Raw genomic sequence first — 19,178 nt, 5'->3', positions numbered from 1 at the left:
CAGCTTTAGCATCAGTCCTTCCACTGAACACCAGGATTGATCTCCTTTAGAATGGACTGGTTGGATCTCCTTGCAGTCCAAGGGACTCTCAAGAGTCTTCTCCAACACCACAGTTCAAAAGCATCAATTCTTCGGTGCTCAGCTTTCTTCACAGTCCAACTCTCACATCCATACAGGACCACTGGAAAAGCCATAGCCTTGACTAGACGGACCATGGTTGGCAAAGTAATGTCTCTGCTTTTTAATATACTATCTAGGTTGGTCATAACTTTCCTTCCAAGGAGTAAGCGTCTTTTAATTTCATGGCTGCAATCAGCACCCACAGTGATTTTGGAGCCCCAAAAAATAAAGTCTGGCACTGACACGACTGAGCAACTGAACTGAACTGAACTGATGGGCACTAAGGCCCATTCTTAAAGAAGCGTCAGTTACAGACTAGTGGTGGAGACATGGCATTTACTTGATTACAGATAAAGATCTAGATTTGGCATCACAGGGTCTGCTGATATTGATGATATTAGGATATTGTAATTATCATGAAGTAGATAAGAGGTAATAGTACTATTGGTTGGTATCTAAAATATTTAAAGTATGACTATAGAAAGGAGAGATAAGAAAGCCTTCCTCAGTGATCAGTGCAAAGAAATAGAGGAAAACAATAGAATGGGAAAGACTAGAGATCTCTTCAAGAAAATTAGAGATACCAAGGGAACATTTCATGCAAAGATGGGTTCAATGAAGAACAGGAATGGTATGGACCTAACAGAAGCAGAAGATATTAAGAAAAGATGGCAAGAATACACAGAAGAATTGTACGAAAAAGATCTTCATGACCCAGATAATCACAATGGTGTGATCACTCACCTAGAGCCAGACATCCTGGAATGTGAAGTCAAGTAGGCCTTAGGAAGCATCACTATGAACAAAGCTAGCGGAAAGGATGGAATTCCAGTTGATGCTGTGAAAGTGCTGCACTCAAAATGCCAGCAAATCTGAAAAACTCAGCAGTGACCACAAGATTGGGAAAGGTCAGTTTTCATTCCAATTCCAAAGAAAGGCAATGTCAAATAATGCTCAAACTACTTCACAGTTGCACTCATTTCACGTGTTAGTAAAGTAATGCTCAAAATTCTCCAAGCCAGTCTTCAACAATACGTGAACTATCAACTTCCAGATGTTCAAGCTGGTTTTAGAAAAGGCAGAGGAACCAAAGATCAAATTGCCAACATCTGCTGGATCATCGAAAAAGCAAGAGAGTTCCAGAAAAACATCTATTTCTGCTTTATTGACTATGCCATAGTCTTTAACTGTATGGATCACAACAAACTGTGGAAAATTCTGAAAGAGATGGGAATACTAGACCACCTGACCTGCCTCTTGAGAAATCTGTGTGCAAGTCAGGAAGCAACAGTTAGAACTGGACATGCAACAACAGACTGGTTCCAAATAGGAAAAGGAGTACGTCAAGGCAATATATTGTCACCTTGCTTATTTAACTTATATCCAGAGTACATCATGCGAAATGCCAGGCTGGAGGAAGCAGAAGCTGGAATCAAGATTGCCAGGAGAAATATCAATAACCTCAGATATGCAGATGACACCACCCTTATGGCAGAAAGTGAAGAAGAACTAAAAAGCCTCTTGATGAAAGTGAAAGAGGAGAGTGAAAAGGTTGGCTTGAAGCTCAACATTCAGAAAACTAAGATCATGGCATCTGGTCCCATCACTTCATGGCAAATAGATGGAGAAACGGTGGAAACAGTGGCAGAACTTTATTTTCTTGGCCTCCAAAATCACTGCAGGTGGTGACTGCAGCCATGATTAAAAGACACTTGCTCCTTGTAAGAAAAGCTATGACTAAATTAGATAGCATATTAAATAGCAGAGGCATTATTTTGCCAACAAAGGTCCGTCTAGTCAAGGCTAGGGTTTTTCTAGTAGTCATGTATGGATATGAGGGTTGGACTATTAAGAAAGTTGAGCACTGAAGAACTGATGCTTTTGAGCTGTGGTGTTGGAGAAGACTCTTGAGAGCCCCTTGGACTGCAAGGAGATCCAACCAGTCCAGCCTAAAGAAGATCAGTCCCGAGTGTTCTTTGGAAGGACTGATGTTGAAGCTGAAACTCCAATACTTTGGCCACCTGATGCGAAGAGCTGACTCATTGGAAAAGACCCTGGTGCTGGGAAGGATTGAGGGCAGGAGGAGAAGGGGGTGACAGAGGATGAGATGGTTGGATGGCATCACCGACTCAATGGACATGGGTTTGGGTGGACTCCGGGAGTTGGTGATGGACAGGGAGGCCTGGCATGCTGCAGTCCATGGAGTCGCAAAGAGTCAGACACCATTAGCGACTGAACTGAACTGCTGGAGATTGTGATGGTAGGATTGGATGTTGGATGACATATCTAATAGTTAATTAGTTTGACTAATGTTACATTATCGAGAGAATTAAATTATAGAATTTGTGTAGTGATTGTCCCTGAAAGAACACTGGGGCATTGATAACTCCTCAGATTGATCAAGGAATGAAATGGACCAAATCATCAGTGGTATGCCAGGTGATAGATCAAATGGGGCAGGATAAGTATCTGCAAAGTCACTATTTTTCAGGAGGTACAAGAACTTGCTGAATGAGAATAAGAAATTTTGAAGGCTCTGGGTTCTCAGTGGACTTGACCATTAGATAATTTAGACAGAGAAGTTAGGGTTTGAGGGCAGAGTTTTTGGGATAAATAAATATAAACATCAAAAAATACACATGGCCTATTATAAACTAGCAGCATTTTACTCAAGGAGAAGTATTTAAGTTAACTTTCAGTTCAGTTCAATTCAGTCGCTCAGTCGTGTCCGACTCTTCGCGACCCCATGAACCACAGCACGCCAGGCCTCCCTGTCCATCACCAACTCCCGGAGTTCACTCAAACTCATGTCCATCGAGTCGGTGATGCCATCCAGCCATCTCATTCTCTGCCGTCCCCGTCTCCTCCTACCCTCAGTGCCTCCTAGCATCAGACTCTTTTCCAGTGAGTCAACTTGTCGCATGAGGTGGCCAAAGTACTGGAGTTTCAGCTTTAGCATAAGTCCTTCCAATGAACACCCAGGATTGATCTCCTTTAGAATGAACTGGTTGGATTTCCTTGCAGTCCAAGGGACTCACAAGAGTCTTCTCCAGCACCACAGTTCAAAAGCATCAATTCTTCGGCGATCAGCTTTCTTCACAGTCCAACTCTCACATCCATACATGACCACGGGAAAAACCATAGCCTTGACTAGACGGACCTTGGTTGGCAAAGTAATGTCTCTGCTTTTTAATATGTTATCTAGGTTGGTCATAACTTTCCTTCCAAGGAGCAAGCGTCTTTTAATTTCATGGCTGCAATCAGCATCTGCAGTGATTTTGGAGCCCCAAAAAATAAAGTCTGACACTTTCCACTGTTTCCCCATCTATTTCCCATGAAGTGATGGGACCAGATGCCATGATCTTCGTTTTCTGAATGTTGAGCTTCAAGCCAACCTTTTCACTCTCCTCTTTCACTTTCATCAAAAGGCCTTTGAGTTCCTCTTCACTTTCTGCCATAAGGGTGGTGTCATCTGCATATCTGAGGTTATTGATATTTCTCCCGGGAATCTTGATTCCAGCTTGTGCTTCTTCCAGCCCAGCGTTCCTCATGATGTACTCTGCATAGAAGTTAAATAAGCAGGGTGACAATATACAACCTTGACGTACTCCTTTTCCTATTTGGAACCAGTCTGTTTACGAGGGTGTAAAGTAGAGAGTTATGGGCAAAGCTTAATTGTCATGATCATAGGAAATTCTTAGAAAGGTTGGCAGAAGAGACTATAGCAGGCATAAGCAAAGCCTAGATTTGAGTAAGGGATCATTAGCAGTAATGGGAAACACAACAGTGAATATCAGAAGGGTTAAGGATTAGTATGACTTTAAGGTAGCAATAGAGAATAATATGGCAGAATGATAAGAACGAAAGAATACAAGGTAAAGTGTGAAACTCAGTAATACCAGGTGTGTTGAAAAATCTTGTTCTGTCACTCATGAGCAGAATCTTTCAACTTCATGTTGAGTCTGCTGCTATAGCAGCAATCTATTGCTGAAGGTCACTGATTTCTGAAAGTTTATTTTAGCAAATTTCCACTTAAGATCTCCAGCTGTCAGAATTGAAAATTTTCCTTTGCAGCCTTGTGATCATCTGTCCCTAGTCTCCTTAAGTTTCTTCTTTGGGGCTTTCTAAGTTGGATGAGGTGGCCAAAGTATTGCAGTCGCCTGGCGTGCTGTGATTCATGGGGTCACGGAGAGTCGGACACGACTGAGCGACTGAACTGAACTGAATTGAACTGAGCTGAAGTCGGATGAAGGGCTTCCCTTGTAGCTCATTCGGTAAAGAATCTGCCTGCAGTGCAGGAGACCTGGGTTTGATCCCTGGGTTGGGAAGATCTGGAGAAGGAAATGGCGACCCACTCCAGTATCCTTGCCTGGAAAATCTCATGGACAGAGCCGCCTGGTGGGCTGCAGTCCATGGGGTTGCAAAGAATTGGGCACGACTGAGCGACTAACACACTAAGTCAGATGAAAATACACATCTTGAATGAGAATCAGACCTCCTGAGACTGCAATCTTTTAAATCATTATTTAAGTACTGGGAGAGGTATGAAGGTGTCTCTTTGAGTCTTTGAGGCATTCTGGCCAAGTGTGTTGTTAATTATTTAAAGAAAAGGCACATAGATGTTGATTTTTTGAAATGTATTAGATGTAAAGTACTTGCATTCAGGTGGACAATAGAATAGTAATTCGGATTTGATGCAACCAGAAGCCTAGGAATAACATTTGTGTTAATGAATGTTTGATCTTTAATAAAGCAATATCCTCTTTTTGGGGGCTTCTACACAAGCAATACAGGCTATTACAAGTAGTTGTACAAGGAATTGTTCTAGCTAGAAGGTTGTAATTGACTTTGTTCTCAGAAAATCTTACAGATTCAGGAAAGTAGTCTGGGCAGTGGTTTGGAAAGACACATGTGAACCTTTATAGGATCCACTTCCAAATTACACCATACATTTGAAGAGTGTTTATCCCGTAATTGGTAGGGTAAAATAAGGAAGAATCTGTAGTTTTAAGAGTCATTTTGAAAAAGTTCAGAGAAGTCAGATGAAGCAATTATTTGATTGTGAAAATGACTTTCTAGCAATATCTCTGGAATTTTCAAGAATAATCTTTCAAGTGCCCTTAATCACACAATTCTTCCATAAAATGTCTCTTCCAAGGAGGTGTGAAATTATAAGGGAGATGTGAATGTGTTTCCTCCAACAGTCCTAATGTTTAGACAAAGGCTCAGACAGGGAGAAGTAGATCAGTTCAAAATATCCCCAGCAGTACTGCAGCAATTACTACAGGAGACCAGTTGTGTTTTATCACAGTAGGTTTCAACATTTCTAGAAAGAGAAGTGTTTACATACAGTAGAAATATGCATGTTTATTCTCTTATGGTTTTAGATCATTCTTGTTCTGAAAATGGTAGCAGATGCAATGACCACCTAGGGAATCCAAAATCAGAGTTTGGTTTATTGCTTGCAGGCATGAAGGAGCCACATCTCTTAGGAAAGGAGCACAAGTCTCCCTGAACAGAATGTAGGAGGGCTAGAAATAACATTAAAAAACAGTTTTGTCTCAGGGAGGTGAAAGCTTTGGCCAGCTAGTCTTTGGCCAGCTCAAAAGCAGATTGTAAAGTCTCTCTCAGGAGAGGCTATTATTCGATTTTGTGTCATCCACTCTAAGAGCAAGAGCCTCAGACAAGTCTAGGATGAATTATATAACATACTGGCAGGCTCTGGGTCACACAGCAAGCAAAACTGCGTGGGCTTCTCCTTTCACACACCAGCAAATAAAAAGAGCAAATATACTCCTATTCTTTGGGGAAAATTGTATTTCTATGTAAAAATCAAATGCAAAATGTGCTTCTAGAAGATTACTCAACAAACTGATTATAGAGACTGCCTTTGGAGAGGGGTCTGGATGAAGACAGAGTGGTTTGTTTCATGTCTATTGTTGTTACATAGTAAGTGCATAATAAGTACTCATTGAATGAATGAGTGAAATGTATTTATTGGTTGTGCAACTTAAAACAATACCGGGGAGAGTTGGAAATAAATAGCAGTGGTGAATTACCTGTCCAATTCATTTAAGAGGTTTGGCACTGAGAGGGGAGGTTGAAGTTAAAGGGAAGCTATCATAGGGCATTTATTTCTCACCTTGTATTTTGTTTTCCAGGGTTTCCTCATACCTTGGTATGTTCCCTCAATAATACCTCCTTGGTCCCCATGACCTTCAAGCTGCGTGTCCCTGGGGATGGCATTGGCCAGCAAAGCATTTCAAGTTGTGAGCAGTATTCAGACAACAAAAAACCATTTTGGAACAAGGATGAATTACCTGTAATAAGACCAAAAGAATTCACCATAACCCCCAGTTTTGGCACCATTCGCTCCCAAGGATTTGCTGCTATCAGGGTAAAGTGCTCAGCCTTCCAGCATATGTAGCCATACAGCTGAACTGTCAAATAGTTACTGAGACTACATCTAGCGTTTGCTTTATATGGCTAGTGTCAATGAGAGGGAGTACCTCTAATTCACATGGAAAAGTGGGCCTATCTCTACAAGGAAGTAAACTACTGTGGCAAAAGAAACCAGATACAAATATATTGGGCCAAAGAACTGACACTGCTTCAGTAGGTTTCCATCAGTCTAAATGCATTGCCTTTATCAGAACAGTGGATTCTAGCAATTTCTGCTGAAATCATTGCTCTGTGCCTAATAGTTCACTCATCAATACTAATATAAAAATATTTAAGAGCTCATTGACAATCAGGTCCTCCATTAGACTCAAGTCATTTATACTAGTAAGTATCCAGGTTTATGTCCCAGAAGATATCCAGTGTATTCAAATTTTTAACCTGAATCTGACCTTTCTGGTGAATGTGGACGTGATGTTCCCAGCAGTGCTTGAAGGTCCACAGTGTGATGCTTGGCTTATGGCCTTATAGTGCCAACAGCAGAATTGTTCCACAGCTAACTGAGAAAAGTTTTCGTTGTCTCCCATCACTTACTTTTGCTTCTCCAGGCAGTTAGGTCTAGCAACACTGAAGGCTGCTAAATTTAAATCATTTTATCTTTTCCGGAAAAGAAAAAAAAAAATGACTTCACAGCTACGGTGATAATTTTCTCTTTAGTCATTATCTTTCAATATTTAATTCAGCTGTGAGTTTTACCCCCCAAATTTGCTTTAAATGCTTCATAATATCTCACCATGAATTTATTCATCCTAAATCTATTCTAGGAGGTTTTTCAGCTTTTCTAAGGGCTTCTTCAGGGATACAGTGAGGTTTGATATCACATATTGTTGTAACTTCCCATTTGGGCTCCTATTACAAAATACAAGAGACAGGGTGGCTTATAAACATCAGAAATTTATTCTTACAATCTGGAGGCTGGAAGTCCGAGGTCACAGTCCCAGCATGGTAGGGTTCTGGTGAAGGCCATTTTTCAGATTTCAGACTGCTGATGTCTCCCTGTATCCTCACCTGGTGAAGGGACGAGGGAGCTCTCTGGGGCCTCTTAGAGGGGCACTCATCCTGCTCAAGAGGGCTTCACCCTCATGACCTCATGACTTCCCAAAAGGCCCTACCTCCTAATAATCAGCACATTGAGAGTTAGGATTTCAGTGTATATATTTGGGGAGGGAGGTGGGGACATCAGCATTCAGATCAGAGCAGTTGCTAATTGTGACTTGCCCAAGGAGAGGTGCAGCTGCAATGAATGAATTTATTTTTTACAGAGTAATGCTTAGCTTACATATTACCTACCATTCCCCCCTTTTGTGGATCTTCTCCCGTGTAGTTAAGGAAGATTCCAGAAGACAGCATCTATCCAGCAGGTTTCTGCCAGAACCACTTCCTCTAACCAGAGCTCAGAGACATAAGTCAGGCTTAGAGTCAGTCCAGGAATCTAGACGCTGTAGTGGTTGCTTCTCTCCAAAGCTGCCAAGTTTTCCTTCCAAATCAGCGACTCCTTCTTTGCTTTATTTTTCCTTTGTATTTCAGAAAGCTTTCTCCAAGCCTCAGTTTTCCCTCCTGATCTGCACTTTAACCACGTCTATCTGGATTCAAATTTGCATCCAACAATTCCCTTTCCAACCAAAAAAATTTTAATTACTACCTGATGCATAATTTATAGATAGAAGAGCCATAACCTATGCCAGAAGCTGTTTTCTACACTTAAAGTATCTCTTCCAATACAAATCATCTAAAGCAATTAAAAATTGTGACAAGGCTTCAAAAGCCTAAATGTCAAGTTTCACAATAAATACAAACATAGGGTAAAATATATTGGTCAGATATTGTCCTTGGATTAACCTTTCTTCAGAGTTTCCTATTTTCTGCTCTAATAATGAATACGGGAGGTGGGGAGGAACGACAAGATTTTGGTTAAAATAAAAGACTATTTCTCACACCATTTCTATCACTGACTTGGTTATATTCATTTATTTTGCCATAAGTGAAATCTAGCTGTAGTGTTTTATTGATGTACTGAATTTTCAGAATTTATGTAGCCCAGAGGCATAGGGAACACTTTAAATTGCAGTAATTAAAGTTTGTTTGATGTTGATGTCCTTAAGGGCCAGTTTCCCCTCATGGCAGATCTGTGGCTCCTTTGATACTACCCCCTCAGAATTCAGCAGACCTATTATACCAAAAGCCATTTGTTAGAATCTAACCTGGCCTTTGAAACAACTCAGCATGCCCTGACCCTGAAACATAACCTGTTTAACTAAAAATGTTAAATGCCATACATCCTCTAATAAAGTACTTAGAAACCACACTCATCTGTGTGGTCCTCTCCTGGCCCCCTTCTCCCCTGTGTAGGGGGAGAGCTGGCCTTTTAGAAGAACAGCTTTTTACCTTTTTCTTTCCAGGTGACCTTATGCTCCAACACTGTGCAGAAATATGAGCTGGCCCTGGTGGTAGATGTGGAGGGCATCGGGGAGGAAGTGCTGGCACTCCTAATTACAGCAAGGTATCATGCTCACCTGCTTCTCTTTCCCAGTCTCCCCTAAGCCACCAGTAATGGGCTGGCTCTCAGGAAGGAAGGCAGCACAGGAGCTACCAACCAGTTTACTGCCTTTCCTGAGAAAGGAAGAAGAATCTGATATTGGAGTGACAAAGTTTTATATGAGAAAACGCACCTTTGGTGGAGATATGAGGAGGGATGTGTATGTTAGGTGTTAAGTATAATAGTACTTTTTAATGGGTCTGATTTTCTGTGTATATACTTGACAAGGTTTTATCAGGAAGAGATGAGCAGTTGCTGGCTTTTATTTTTATCTTTAAAGATAGTACTCCAGAGTTCTGCAGCAGAAAGAGTGGTGCTCATAGCCCTGCTCCAGGACAATGTCAGTAGTACTTAAAGGCAGTTTGCAAGTGGCCCCCCAGAACAAGGCCTTCACTAACATCATAAACTCCTCAGAACCATCACAACTTGTCTCTCTTTTTTTAGTAGAGGCTACAGTGGGTCCTGGAGTCAGGTTAAGATCCTGGCTCTGACATTTGTTGACCGTGTCTCCTTCACTAAATTTACAGCCTTTCTCAGCGTAGTGTGTCACCTACTGATGCAGACCATGGTCCTAAATAAAATCATAGGCCGTGCTCTTGCCAAAGTAAACAAGTGTCCAGATCTGGGACCTGATAGTGTGTATGAAAACATCATCTGAAGGAAACGGGCAGTATTCCAGTACTTAGAATGTAGGACCTTCATGAATCTTAGGAAGATGCACCTTAAAGAAGGTACAGGTATGCTGGTTGGTGGGGTCATCATAACCAGCACCATTTCCCCTGTCTTGGGCTTGAGTGAAGTCAGGGGGCAGCCCTAAAATAACTTGAAGGTCAAGTTCTTGCCACAATCTGCTTAATATTCCCTCTAGAGACCTCACTAATCATTTGTTTAAGAACAGTGGAAAACTCTTTTGTTTGGTCTTCTCTATCCCAAAGTTTGACCTTTTGTCTAGTCTTGCATTTCTTTTCTATTTTTCTTTTATTCTGATACTTTCCAATGCCTTATCCCTGCAGCTTTAAGTAGAAAATCCTGAATTTTAAAAAGATGGGGGATGGGTTCTAGGAGGCTATGAGTTTTCTAGCATGTATACTCTGTGACCAAGTCAAATACTATGAGTCCTGTCAGCCGCAGTGTTTCAGATAGTAAAGGATAAGCTTTACCAAAATCATTGGGTTAACTGACAATTCCCATTCTAACTAAAAGTGAACCCTCATCTTGCGCTAAAACCCAAACTTGAGGTCAAGACTCTCATGTCACTACTTGTGGAGCAGTCTGTAAGGACTTCTCAGAGACTCTCAACAGAGGAGCTACTTTTAGAATGTGCTCCCTTCAGTGATTCTGCCAGAGAGCCAGCAGTGCGACTGGCCGGGCAGGGACCACAGGCTCATCATCTCATACTGAGCCGTCAGGCGGTCCCGTGCTGTACCTTCATGCACACCATCTTCTGTATTTCCCCAGGAAGAGTTGATGCTAATGTCAGTTCCTCGAGTTATCTTCTTCCTACCTGTGAGCAAAAATGGGACTCTGGGAGGGAGAGTGGCTGGCTCAAGGTTGTGCTTGGTGAGGTCAGTATTTGAACCTGGCTCTGACTGATTCACACGCCAGCACTCCTCACCATGGCACTATGTTGTGAAAGCGCAGCAGGGCAGGGCAGACCTGGGGACTTAACAGACACAAAGTAAAACCCAGGTCACCTAATAATAGGCCAGTCTGCACACACAGGCCTTCCATCCCTCCCTCCTCTCCCCCACAGCACCCCCTTCACACTGAGCACCACTGTCACAGTGCCAGTTCTGGGTCGAGCAGCTGCCTGAGCCCAGTGATCCAAGGCAGCTGTTCCGCATGGAAATTAGAATTATTACCATTATCTAGATGGTGCGAGCTGTTGCTGGTCCTCAGGGGACTCTGACTGGTCCAAAGTGTCACAGCGAGTCAGGACCCCATGCTGGTGGCATGGAAACAGATCCACTATCCTAAGGAACTTGTGCTTTGGGGGCTTCTTGCCAGAGAAGGGCCAAATATGAAAAACAATGGAAATGTTAGTCATTACCCACAGAAGACAGTGCTTAAGGCGTCCTGCTTCTAGGCCTTTTTTGATTAAAAAGTGGTTACTAGGGGCTTAGAGAGAGGGATGATAGGAGAGAAGATGTGAAGATGATTAATGTAGTTATTAGAGGAAAACTACTGTGTGACAGTGACAAATGTGTTTAACTTGGGACTCTGTGTCCTCCATATGTAAACAAGCTTTCCCCTCTTCCTTTTGAATTCTTTAATGGGCTCCTTCCCCCGAGCAGGTGTATTGTACCTACCCTCCACGTGGTTAATACAGAGGTGGACTTCGGGCGTTGCTTCCTGAAGTACCCATATAAGAAGACGATCCAGCTTGTCAACAATGACAGCCTCCCAGGATGCTACCGGGTCCTGCCTCAGGCGAGTTCCTCTATCCATGTTCAGTGCTGCTTTTCATCCAGTTGGATTCCTTCAGTGAGAAAGAGAAGTCCTTTGAAAGAGCCATATTCCTGGCCACATGGTCTACATAATTCTGATTTTTAACTGAGGGATAACCTGGGGGTGGGGTTATAAAGCCACAGCTGGATTGCCTCCTGTATAAGTGAGCAGCTGCAGGTGGAAACAGTTGTTAATTACTGAGGGAAATTGCCTTTGATAAAGAGGGGAAAGGGTCAATTAGGCCAACATGCAGAAGTTGCACCTGCAAATCATTGCCTGTGAATTCACCATGCATGGGAAATAAGGCAGAGCTGGGCGTTTTCATTTATGTCTATGGCTGTGACTTGAACAGAATCACTAAGATATGCTAATACAGTATTTATAAATGAACTTTTTGTACCAGAAAGCTAGACATAATATATGAAGGAGAAAGGAGGAACTGTTCCTTAATGTTTTATGAAATGGATCTATCCACATGCCATTATACCTATCTAGGTAGGAGACTAAGCACTTAAACACACTTGGAAAAACGATTCAAAAATATCTGTACAGACTCGAGTAAATAGAAAGTGACTAATGAGATACAGTTTACCAAGGAAGTGTTTGGGTTTAAAACTCAATTCTATAAGTACTACTGTAATAAAAATTCATGAAGAAAATAAAATATTTTGTTTGGCTACAAGTGCAAAATAAAAAAACCAGTGAGGTGACTCCATGGTGCGATGAATAGTGCATTGGACTTCCAAAAGACCAGTGTTGGGGTCACAGAACCAAGGCAGGTTTAGGCTGCATCAGAGAAACACAGTGTTCCACAGCTAAAGGAAGGAGAGAGCCACCTGTCAAAGCAATGCTGGAGTGTTGTCTTCAGCTCTTGACAGGATTTTTTTTAATGGAAACTTGAAAAATAGAGAATCATGTTCAGAGTAACCAGAGTGTCAACCTACATCATCTGGTAACCCAAGTCATCTGAGGAGCAGGCACAGTGTCTAACCTGGAACAGACTATTTACTGGAGTGCAATAGCTACCCCTAATTAAATGACTACTGTATAAAAAAGGGAATTCAAATTATTCTGTGGGTTTCTCTGAGACAAAACCAGAAGCTAAGAATGGGGGTGACAGGAGACAACTTTTCTAGCTTTCAGGTGTTCAACAGCAGAACAGACTGGCTACTCACAGCGCATGGTCACCTCAAGAACTCAGAACAGAGCCTGAGTCACAGAGCGATGGGGAAGCTGTTACTGCACAGCTGGGCTGGGAAAGGGTGAGGCACCAGCCTCAGGGGGACCAGAACAGTCATCAAGATAGACAGTGTTTTCATGCCACACTTGAAGAAATCAAAAGTATCACAAAAAATCCATGATAAATAAGATATCAAAACACTTGGTAAAGGTGGAATCAGTGTTACTGATTTTCGTTTGGCCTCAGTGTCCAGGAAGGCTAGGCAGATCTTTGCCACAGAGGGCTGTTGAGTTATGATTAGGTCAAGTTGGACCAGACCAGGTACAGAAAAACCACAGGGTGCTCCAGGCAGGTGAAACTGGCACCATCTGTCCTTCTTTCCAGAAGTGGGGGCTCTGAAAAGTGTTTCCCTGAATTATTCAAACTTACTTGACTGTAGGATTTATTTTTAACTTTTTTATTGAAGGATAATTGCTTTACAGAATTTTGTTATTTCCTGTCAAACTTCAACATGAATCAGCCATAGGTATACATATATCCCCTCCCTTTTGAACCTCCCTACTATCTCCCTCCCCATCCTACCCCTTTAGGTTGGTACAGAGCCCCGTTTGAATTTCCTGAGCCATTCCCCTTGGCCATCTATTTTACATACGGTAATGTAAGTTTCCATGTTACTCTCTCCACACATCTCACCCTCTCCTCCCCTCTCCCCACATCCATAAGTCTGTTCTCTATGTTGTTTCTCCGTTGCTGCCCTGCAAATAAATTCTTCAGAACCATTTTTCTAGATTCTGTATATGTGCATTAGAATATGATGTTTATCATTCTCTCTCTGACTCACTTCACCCTGTATAATAGGTTCTAGGTTCATCCACCTCATCAGAACTGACTCAAATGTGTTCGTTTTTGTGGCTGAATAATATTTCATTATGTATATATACCACAGCTTCGTTATCCATTCATCTGTCGATGTACATATAGGTTGCTTTCATGTTCTAGCTATTGTAAATAGTGCTGCAATGAACAGTGGGATACATGTGTCTTTTCCAATTTTGGTTTCCTCAGGGTATATGCCTAGGAGTGGGATTGCTGGGTCATATGGTGGTTTTATTCCTAGTTTTTTAAGGAATCTCCATACCATTTTCCGTAGTGGCTGTATCAGTTTACAGTCCCACCAACAGTGCAAGAGCGTTCCCTTTTCTCCACACCCCCTCCAATGTTTATTGTTTGTAGACTTTTTGATGATGGCCATTCTGACTGGTGTGAGGTGATATCTCGTTGTGGTTTTGATTTGCATTTCTCTAATAATGAGTGATGTTGAGCATCTTTTCATGTGTTTGTTAGCCATCTGTATGTCTTTTTAGGTTTTTTTTCCCACTTTTTGTTTGGGTTGTTTGTTTTTCTGGCATTGACTTGTATGAACTGCTTGTATATTTTGGAAATTAATCTTTTGTCAGTTGTTTCATTTGCTGTTACTTTCTCCTATTCTGAGAGTTGTCTTTAAACCTTGCTTATAGTTTCCTTTGCTGTGCAAAAATTTTAAATTTAATCAGGTCCCACTTATTTACTTTTGCTTTTATTTCCTTTAATGTAGGAGGTGGGTCATAGAGGATCTTGCTTTGATTTATGTCATCAAGTGTTCTGCCTATTAGTATTCCTCTAAGAGTTTTATAGTTTCTGGTCTTATTTTAGGTCTTTAATCCATTTTGAGTTTATCTTTGTGTGTGGTGTTAGGAAGTATTCTAATTTCATTCTTTTACATGTAGCTGTCCAGTTTTCCCAGCACCATTTATTGAAGAGGCTGTCTTTGCTCCATTGTATATTCTTGCCTCCTTTGTCAAAAATAAGGTACCCATAGGTACATGGGTTTCTGTGTTGTTCAATTGGTCTATATTTCTGCTTTTGTGCTGGTATCATTCTGTCTTGATGACTGTAGCTTTGTAGTATAATCTGAGGTCAGGGAGTTTGATTCCTCCAGCTCCGTTCTTCTTTTTCAAGACTGCTTTGGCTATTAGGGGTCTTTTGTGTTTCCATATGAATTGTGGGATTTTTTGGTTCTAGTTCTGTGAAAAATGCCACTGGTAATTTGATAGGGATCACATTGAATCTGTAGATTGTACTTGGTAGTATAGTCATTTTCACAATGTTGATTCTTTCTACCCAGGAACATGGAATATCTCTCCGTCTGTTTATGTCATCTTTCATTTTTTTCATTAGTGTCTTATAATTTTCTGTGTACAGTTCTTTTGTCTCCTTCAGTTCAGTTCAGTTCAGTTCAGTCGCTCAGTTGTGTCCGACTCTCTGCGACCCCATGAACCACAGCACGCCAGGCCTCCCTGTCCATCACCAACTCCCGGAGTTCACTCAAACTCATGTCCATCGAGTCGGCGATGCCATCCAGCCATCTCATTCTCTGTCGTCCCTGTCTCCTCCTACCCCCAATCCCCCCCAGCATCAGACTCTTTTCCAGTGAGTCAACTCGTCGCATGAGGTGGCCAAAGTTTTGGAGTTTCAGCTTTAGCATAAGTCCTTCCAATGAACACCCAGGATTGATCTCTTTTAGGATGGACTGGTTGTATCTCCTTGCAGTCCAAGGGGCTCTCAAGAGTCTTCTCCAACACCACAGTTCAAAAGCATCAATTCTTTGGCACTCAGCTTTCTTTATAGTCCAACTCTCACATCCATACATGACCACTGGAAAAACATAGCCTTGACTAGACGGACCTTTGTTGACAAAGTAATGTCTCTGCTTTTTAATATGCTGTCTAGGTTGGTCATAACTTCCCTTCCAAGGAGTAAGCATCTTTTAATTTCATGGCTGCAGTCACCATCTGCAGTGATTTTGGAGCCCAGAAAAATAAAGTCTGCCACTGTTTCTCCATCTGTTTGCCATGAAGTGATGGGACTGGATGCCATGATCTTAGTTTTCTGAATGTTGAGCTTTATCACTTGGTTTTTATCTTTCAATTTGTCAACGTGGTGTATCACATTGATTGATTTGGGTATATTGACGAATCCTTGCATTCCTGGAATAAACCCAATTTGATCATGGTGTATGAGCTTTTTGATGTGTTGCTGAATTCTGTTTGCTAAAATTTTATTGAGGATTTTTGCATCTATGTTCATAAGTGATATTGGCCTGCAGTTCTCTTTTTTGTGTGTGTTGTCTTTGTCTGGTTTTGGTATCAGGGTAATGGTGGCCTTGTAGAATGAGTTTGGAAGTGTTCCTTCCTCTGTAATTTTTTGAAAACATTTTAGAAGGATAGGCATTAGCTCTTCTCTATATGTTTGATAGAATTCTCCTGTGAAGCCATCTGGTCCTGGGCCTTTGTTTGGGGGTAGATTTTTGATCACAGTTTTAATTTCAGTGCTTTTAATTAGGTTGTTCATAATTTCTATTTCTTTCTGGTTCAGTCTTGGAAAATTGAACTTTCTAAGAATCTTTGCATTTCTTCCAGGTTATCCATTTTGCTATATAGTTGTTCATAATAGTCTCTTATAATCCTTTGTATTTCTGCATTGTCTGTTGTAACCTCTCCTTTTTTATTTCTAATTTTGTTGATTTGATTCTTCTCTCTTTTTTCTTGATGAGTCTGGCTAAAGGCTTCTCAAAGAACCATCTTTTAGTTTTTTTATCTTTACTATTGTTTCTTTCATTTCTTTTTCATTTATTTCTGCTTGGATCTTTATAATTTCTTTCCTTCTACTAATTGTAGGGTTTTTTTTTCTTCATTTTTCCAGTTGTTTTAGATGTGAAGTTAGGCTGTCTATTTGATGTTTTTCTTGTGTCTTGAGGTAGGATTGTATGGCTAGAAACTTCCCTCTTAGAACTGCTTTTGCTGCATCACATAGGTTTTGAGTTGTGTTTCCATTGTCATTTGTTTCTAGAAATTTTTTTATTTCCCTTTTGATTTCTTCAGTAACCTGTTGGTTATTTAGAAATGTGCAGTTTAATCTCCATGTGTTTGTGTTTCTTACATTTTTTTTCTTGTAATTGATATCTAGTCTCATAGTGTTGTGGTCAGAGATGTTTGATATGATTTCAATTTTCCTAAATTTACTGAGGTTTGATTTGTGACCCAAGATGTGGTCTATCCTGGAGAATGTTCCGTTGTGCACTTGAGAAGAAGGTATATTCTTCTGCATTTGTATGAAATGTCCTGAAGATATCAATGAGATCCATCTCATTTAATGTATCATTTAAGCCTTGTGTTTCCTTATTAATTTTCTCTTTTGATGATCTGTCCATTGGTGTGAGTAGGGTGTTAAAGTGTCCTACTATTATTGTGTTACTGTCAATTTCTTCTTTTATGTCTATTAGTGTTTGTCTTATGTATTGAGGTGCTCCTATGTTGGGTGCATAGATATTTACAATTGTTATGTCTTCCTCTTCGATTGATCCTTTGATCATTATGTAGTGTCCTTTCTTATCTCTTATAATCTTCTTTATTTTAAGGTCTATTTTGTCTGATATGAAGATTGCTACTCCAGCTTTCTTTTGCTTCATATTTTCATGGAATATATTTTTCTATCCTCTCACTTTCAGTCTATATGTGTCTTTAGGTCTGAAGTGGGTTTCTTGTAGACAGCATACATATATATGGGTCTTGTTTTTGTATCCATTCAGCTAGTCTGTGTCTTTTGGTTGGAGCATTTAATCCATTTACATTTCAAGTAATTATTGATATATATATTCCTATTGCTATTTTCTTAAATGCTTGGGGTTGATTTTGTAGATCTTTTTTGTTTTCTTGTATTTCTTGACTATATAAGTCCCTTTAACATTTGTTGTAAAGCTGATTTGGTGGTACTGAATTCTCTTAACTTTTGCTTGTCTAAAAAGCTTTTTATTTCTCCCTCAGTTTTGAATGAGATCCTTCCTGGGTACAGTAATCTTCATTGTAGATTTTTCCCTTTGAGTACTTTAAATATATCCTCCATTCCCTTCTGGTCTGCAGAATTTCTCCTGAAGGATCAGCTGTTAAACATATGGGGTTTCCCTTGTATGTTACTTGTTGCTTCTCCCTTGCTGCTTTTAATATTCTTTCTTTGTGTTTAGTCTTTGTTAGTTTGATTAGTATGTGTCTTGGCATGTTTATCCTTGGGTTTATCCTATATGGGACTCTTTGTGCCTGTTAGACTTGATTAACTATTTCCTTTTCCATGTTGGGGAAATTTTCAACCATAATCTCTTCAAAAATTTTTTCATATCCTTTATTTTTCTCTTCTTCTTCTGGGACCCCTATAACTTAAATGTTGGTCCATTTGATGTTGTCCCAGAGGTCTCTGAGACTTTCCTCAGTTCTTTTCATTCTTTTTACTTTATTCTGCTCTTCAGAAGTTATTTCCACCATTTTATCTTCCAGCTCGCTGATTCGTTCTTCTGCTTCAGATATTCTGCTATTGATTCCTTCTAGAGTATTTTTAATTTCAGTAATTGTGTTGTTTGTCTCTGTATGCTTATTCTTTAATTCTTCTAGGTCTTTGTTAATTGATTCTTGCACTTTCTCTATTTTGTTTTCAAGGTGTTTTGATCATCTTTACTATCATTATTCTGAATTCTTTTTCAGGTAGTTTGCCTAGTTCCTCTTCATTTATTTGGACTTCTGTGTTTCTAGTTGTTCCATCATTTGTGTAGTATTTCTCTGCCTTTTCATTATTGTTTTTAACTTATTGTGTTTGAGGTCTCCTTTTTCCAGGCTTTGAGGTTGAATTCTTTCTTCCTTTTGGTTCTGCCCTCCTAAGGTTTTCTGCTTCATTGACTATGCCAAAGCCTTTGACTGTGTGGATCACAGTAAACTGTGGAAAATTCTTCAAAAGATGGGAATACCAGACCACCTGACCTGCCTCTTGAGAAACCTGTATGCAGGTCAGAAAGCAACAGTTAGAACTGGACATGGAACAACAAACTGGTTCCAAATAGGAAAAGGAGTACGTCAAGGTTGTATATTGTCACCCTGCTTATTTAACTTATATTCAGAGTACATCATGAGGAACGCTGGGCTGGAAGAAGCACAAGCTGGAATCAAGATTCCCGGGAGAAATATCAGTAACCTCAGATATGCAGATGACACCACCCTTATGGCAGAAAGTGAAGAGGAACTCAAAAGCCTCTTAATGAAAGTGAAAGAGGAGAGTGAAAATGTTGGCTTGAAGCTCAACATTCAGAAAACAAAGATCATGGCATGTGGTCCCATCACTTCATGGGAAATAAATGGGGAAACAGTGTCAGACTTTATATTTTTGGGCTCCAAAATCACTGCAGATGCTGATTGCAGCCATGAAATTAAAAGACGCTTACTCCTTGGAAGGAAAATTATGACCAACCTAGATAGTATATTAAAAAGCAGAGACATTACTTTGCCAACAAAGGTTCATCTAGTCAAGGCTAAGGTTTTTCCTGTGGTCATATGTGGATGTGAGAGTTGGACTGTG

At 40.5% G+C, this 19,178-nt stretch overlaps 1 protein-coding gene across 1 annotated transcript in view; it reads left to right on the top strand.

The window, feature by feature from the left end:
- HYDIN (HYDIN axonemal central pair apparatus protein) overlaps positions 1 to 19,178 on the top strand; it is a 415,120-nt gene that overhangs the window by 214,160 nt on the left and 181,782 nt on the right. The window contains exons 15-17 of the mRNA XM_088830541.1: positions 6,282 to 6,517; positions 8,979 to 9,079; positions 11,410 to 11,545. Of these exons, the coding sequence (XP_088686667.1) occupies positions 6,282 to 6,517; positions 8,979 to 9,079; positions 11,410 to 11,545 (473 nt within the window). The remainder of the gene's footprint in view (positions 1 to 6,281; positions 6,518 to 8,978; positions 9,080 to 11,409; positions 11,546 to 19,178) is intronic.

This window comes from Moschus berezovskii, chromosome 22, assembly GCF_049115385.1.
Source record: "Moschus berezovskii isolate FMDL1 chromosome 22, NW_MosBer_1.0, whole genome shotgun sequence".
NCBI classification, from domain to species: Eukaryota; Metazoa; Chordata; class Mammalia; order Artiodactyla; family Moschidae; genus Moschus; species Moschus berezovskii.
This window is presented reverse-complemented; position numbering and strand designations above follow the sequence as displayed.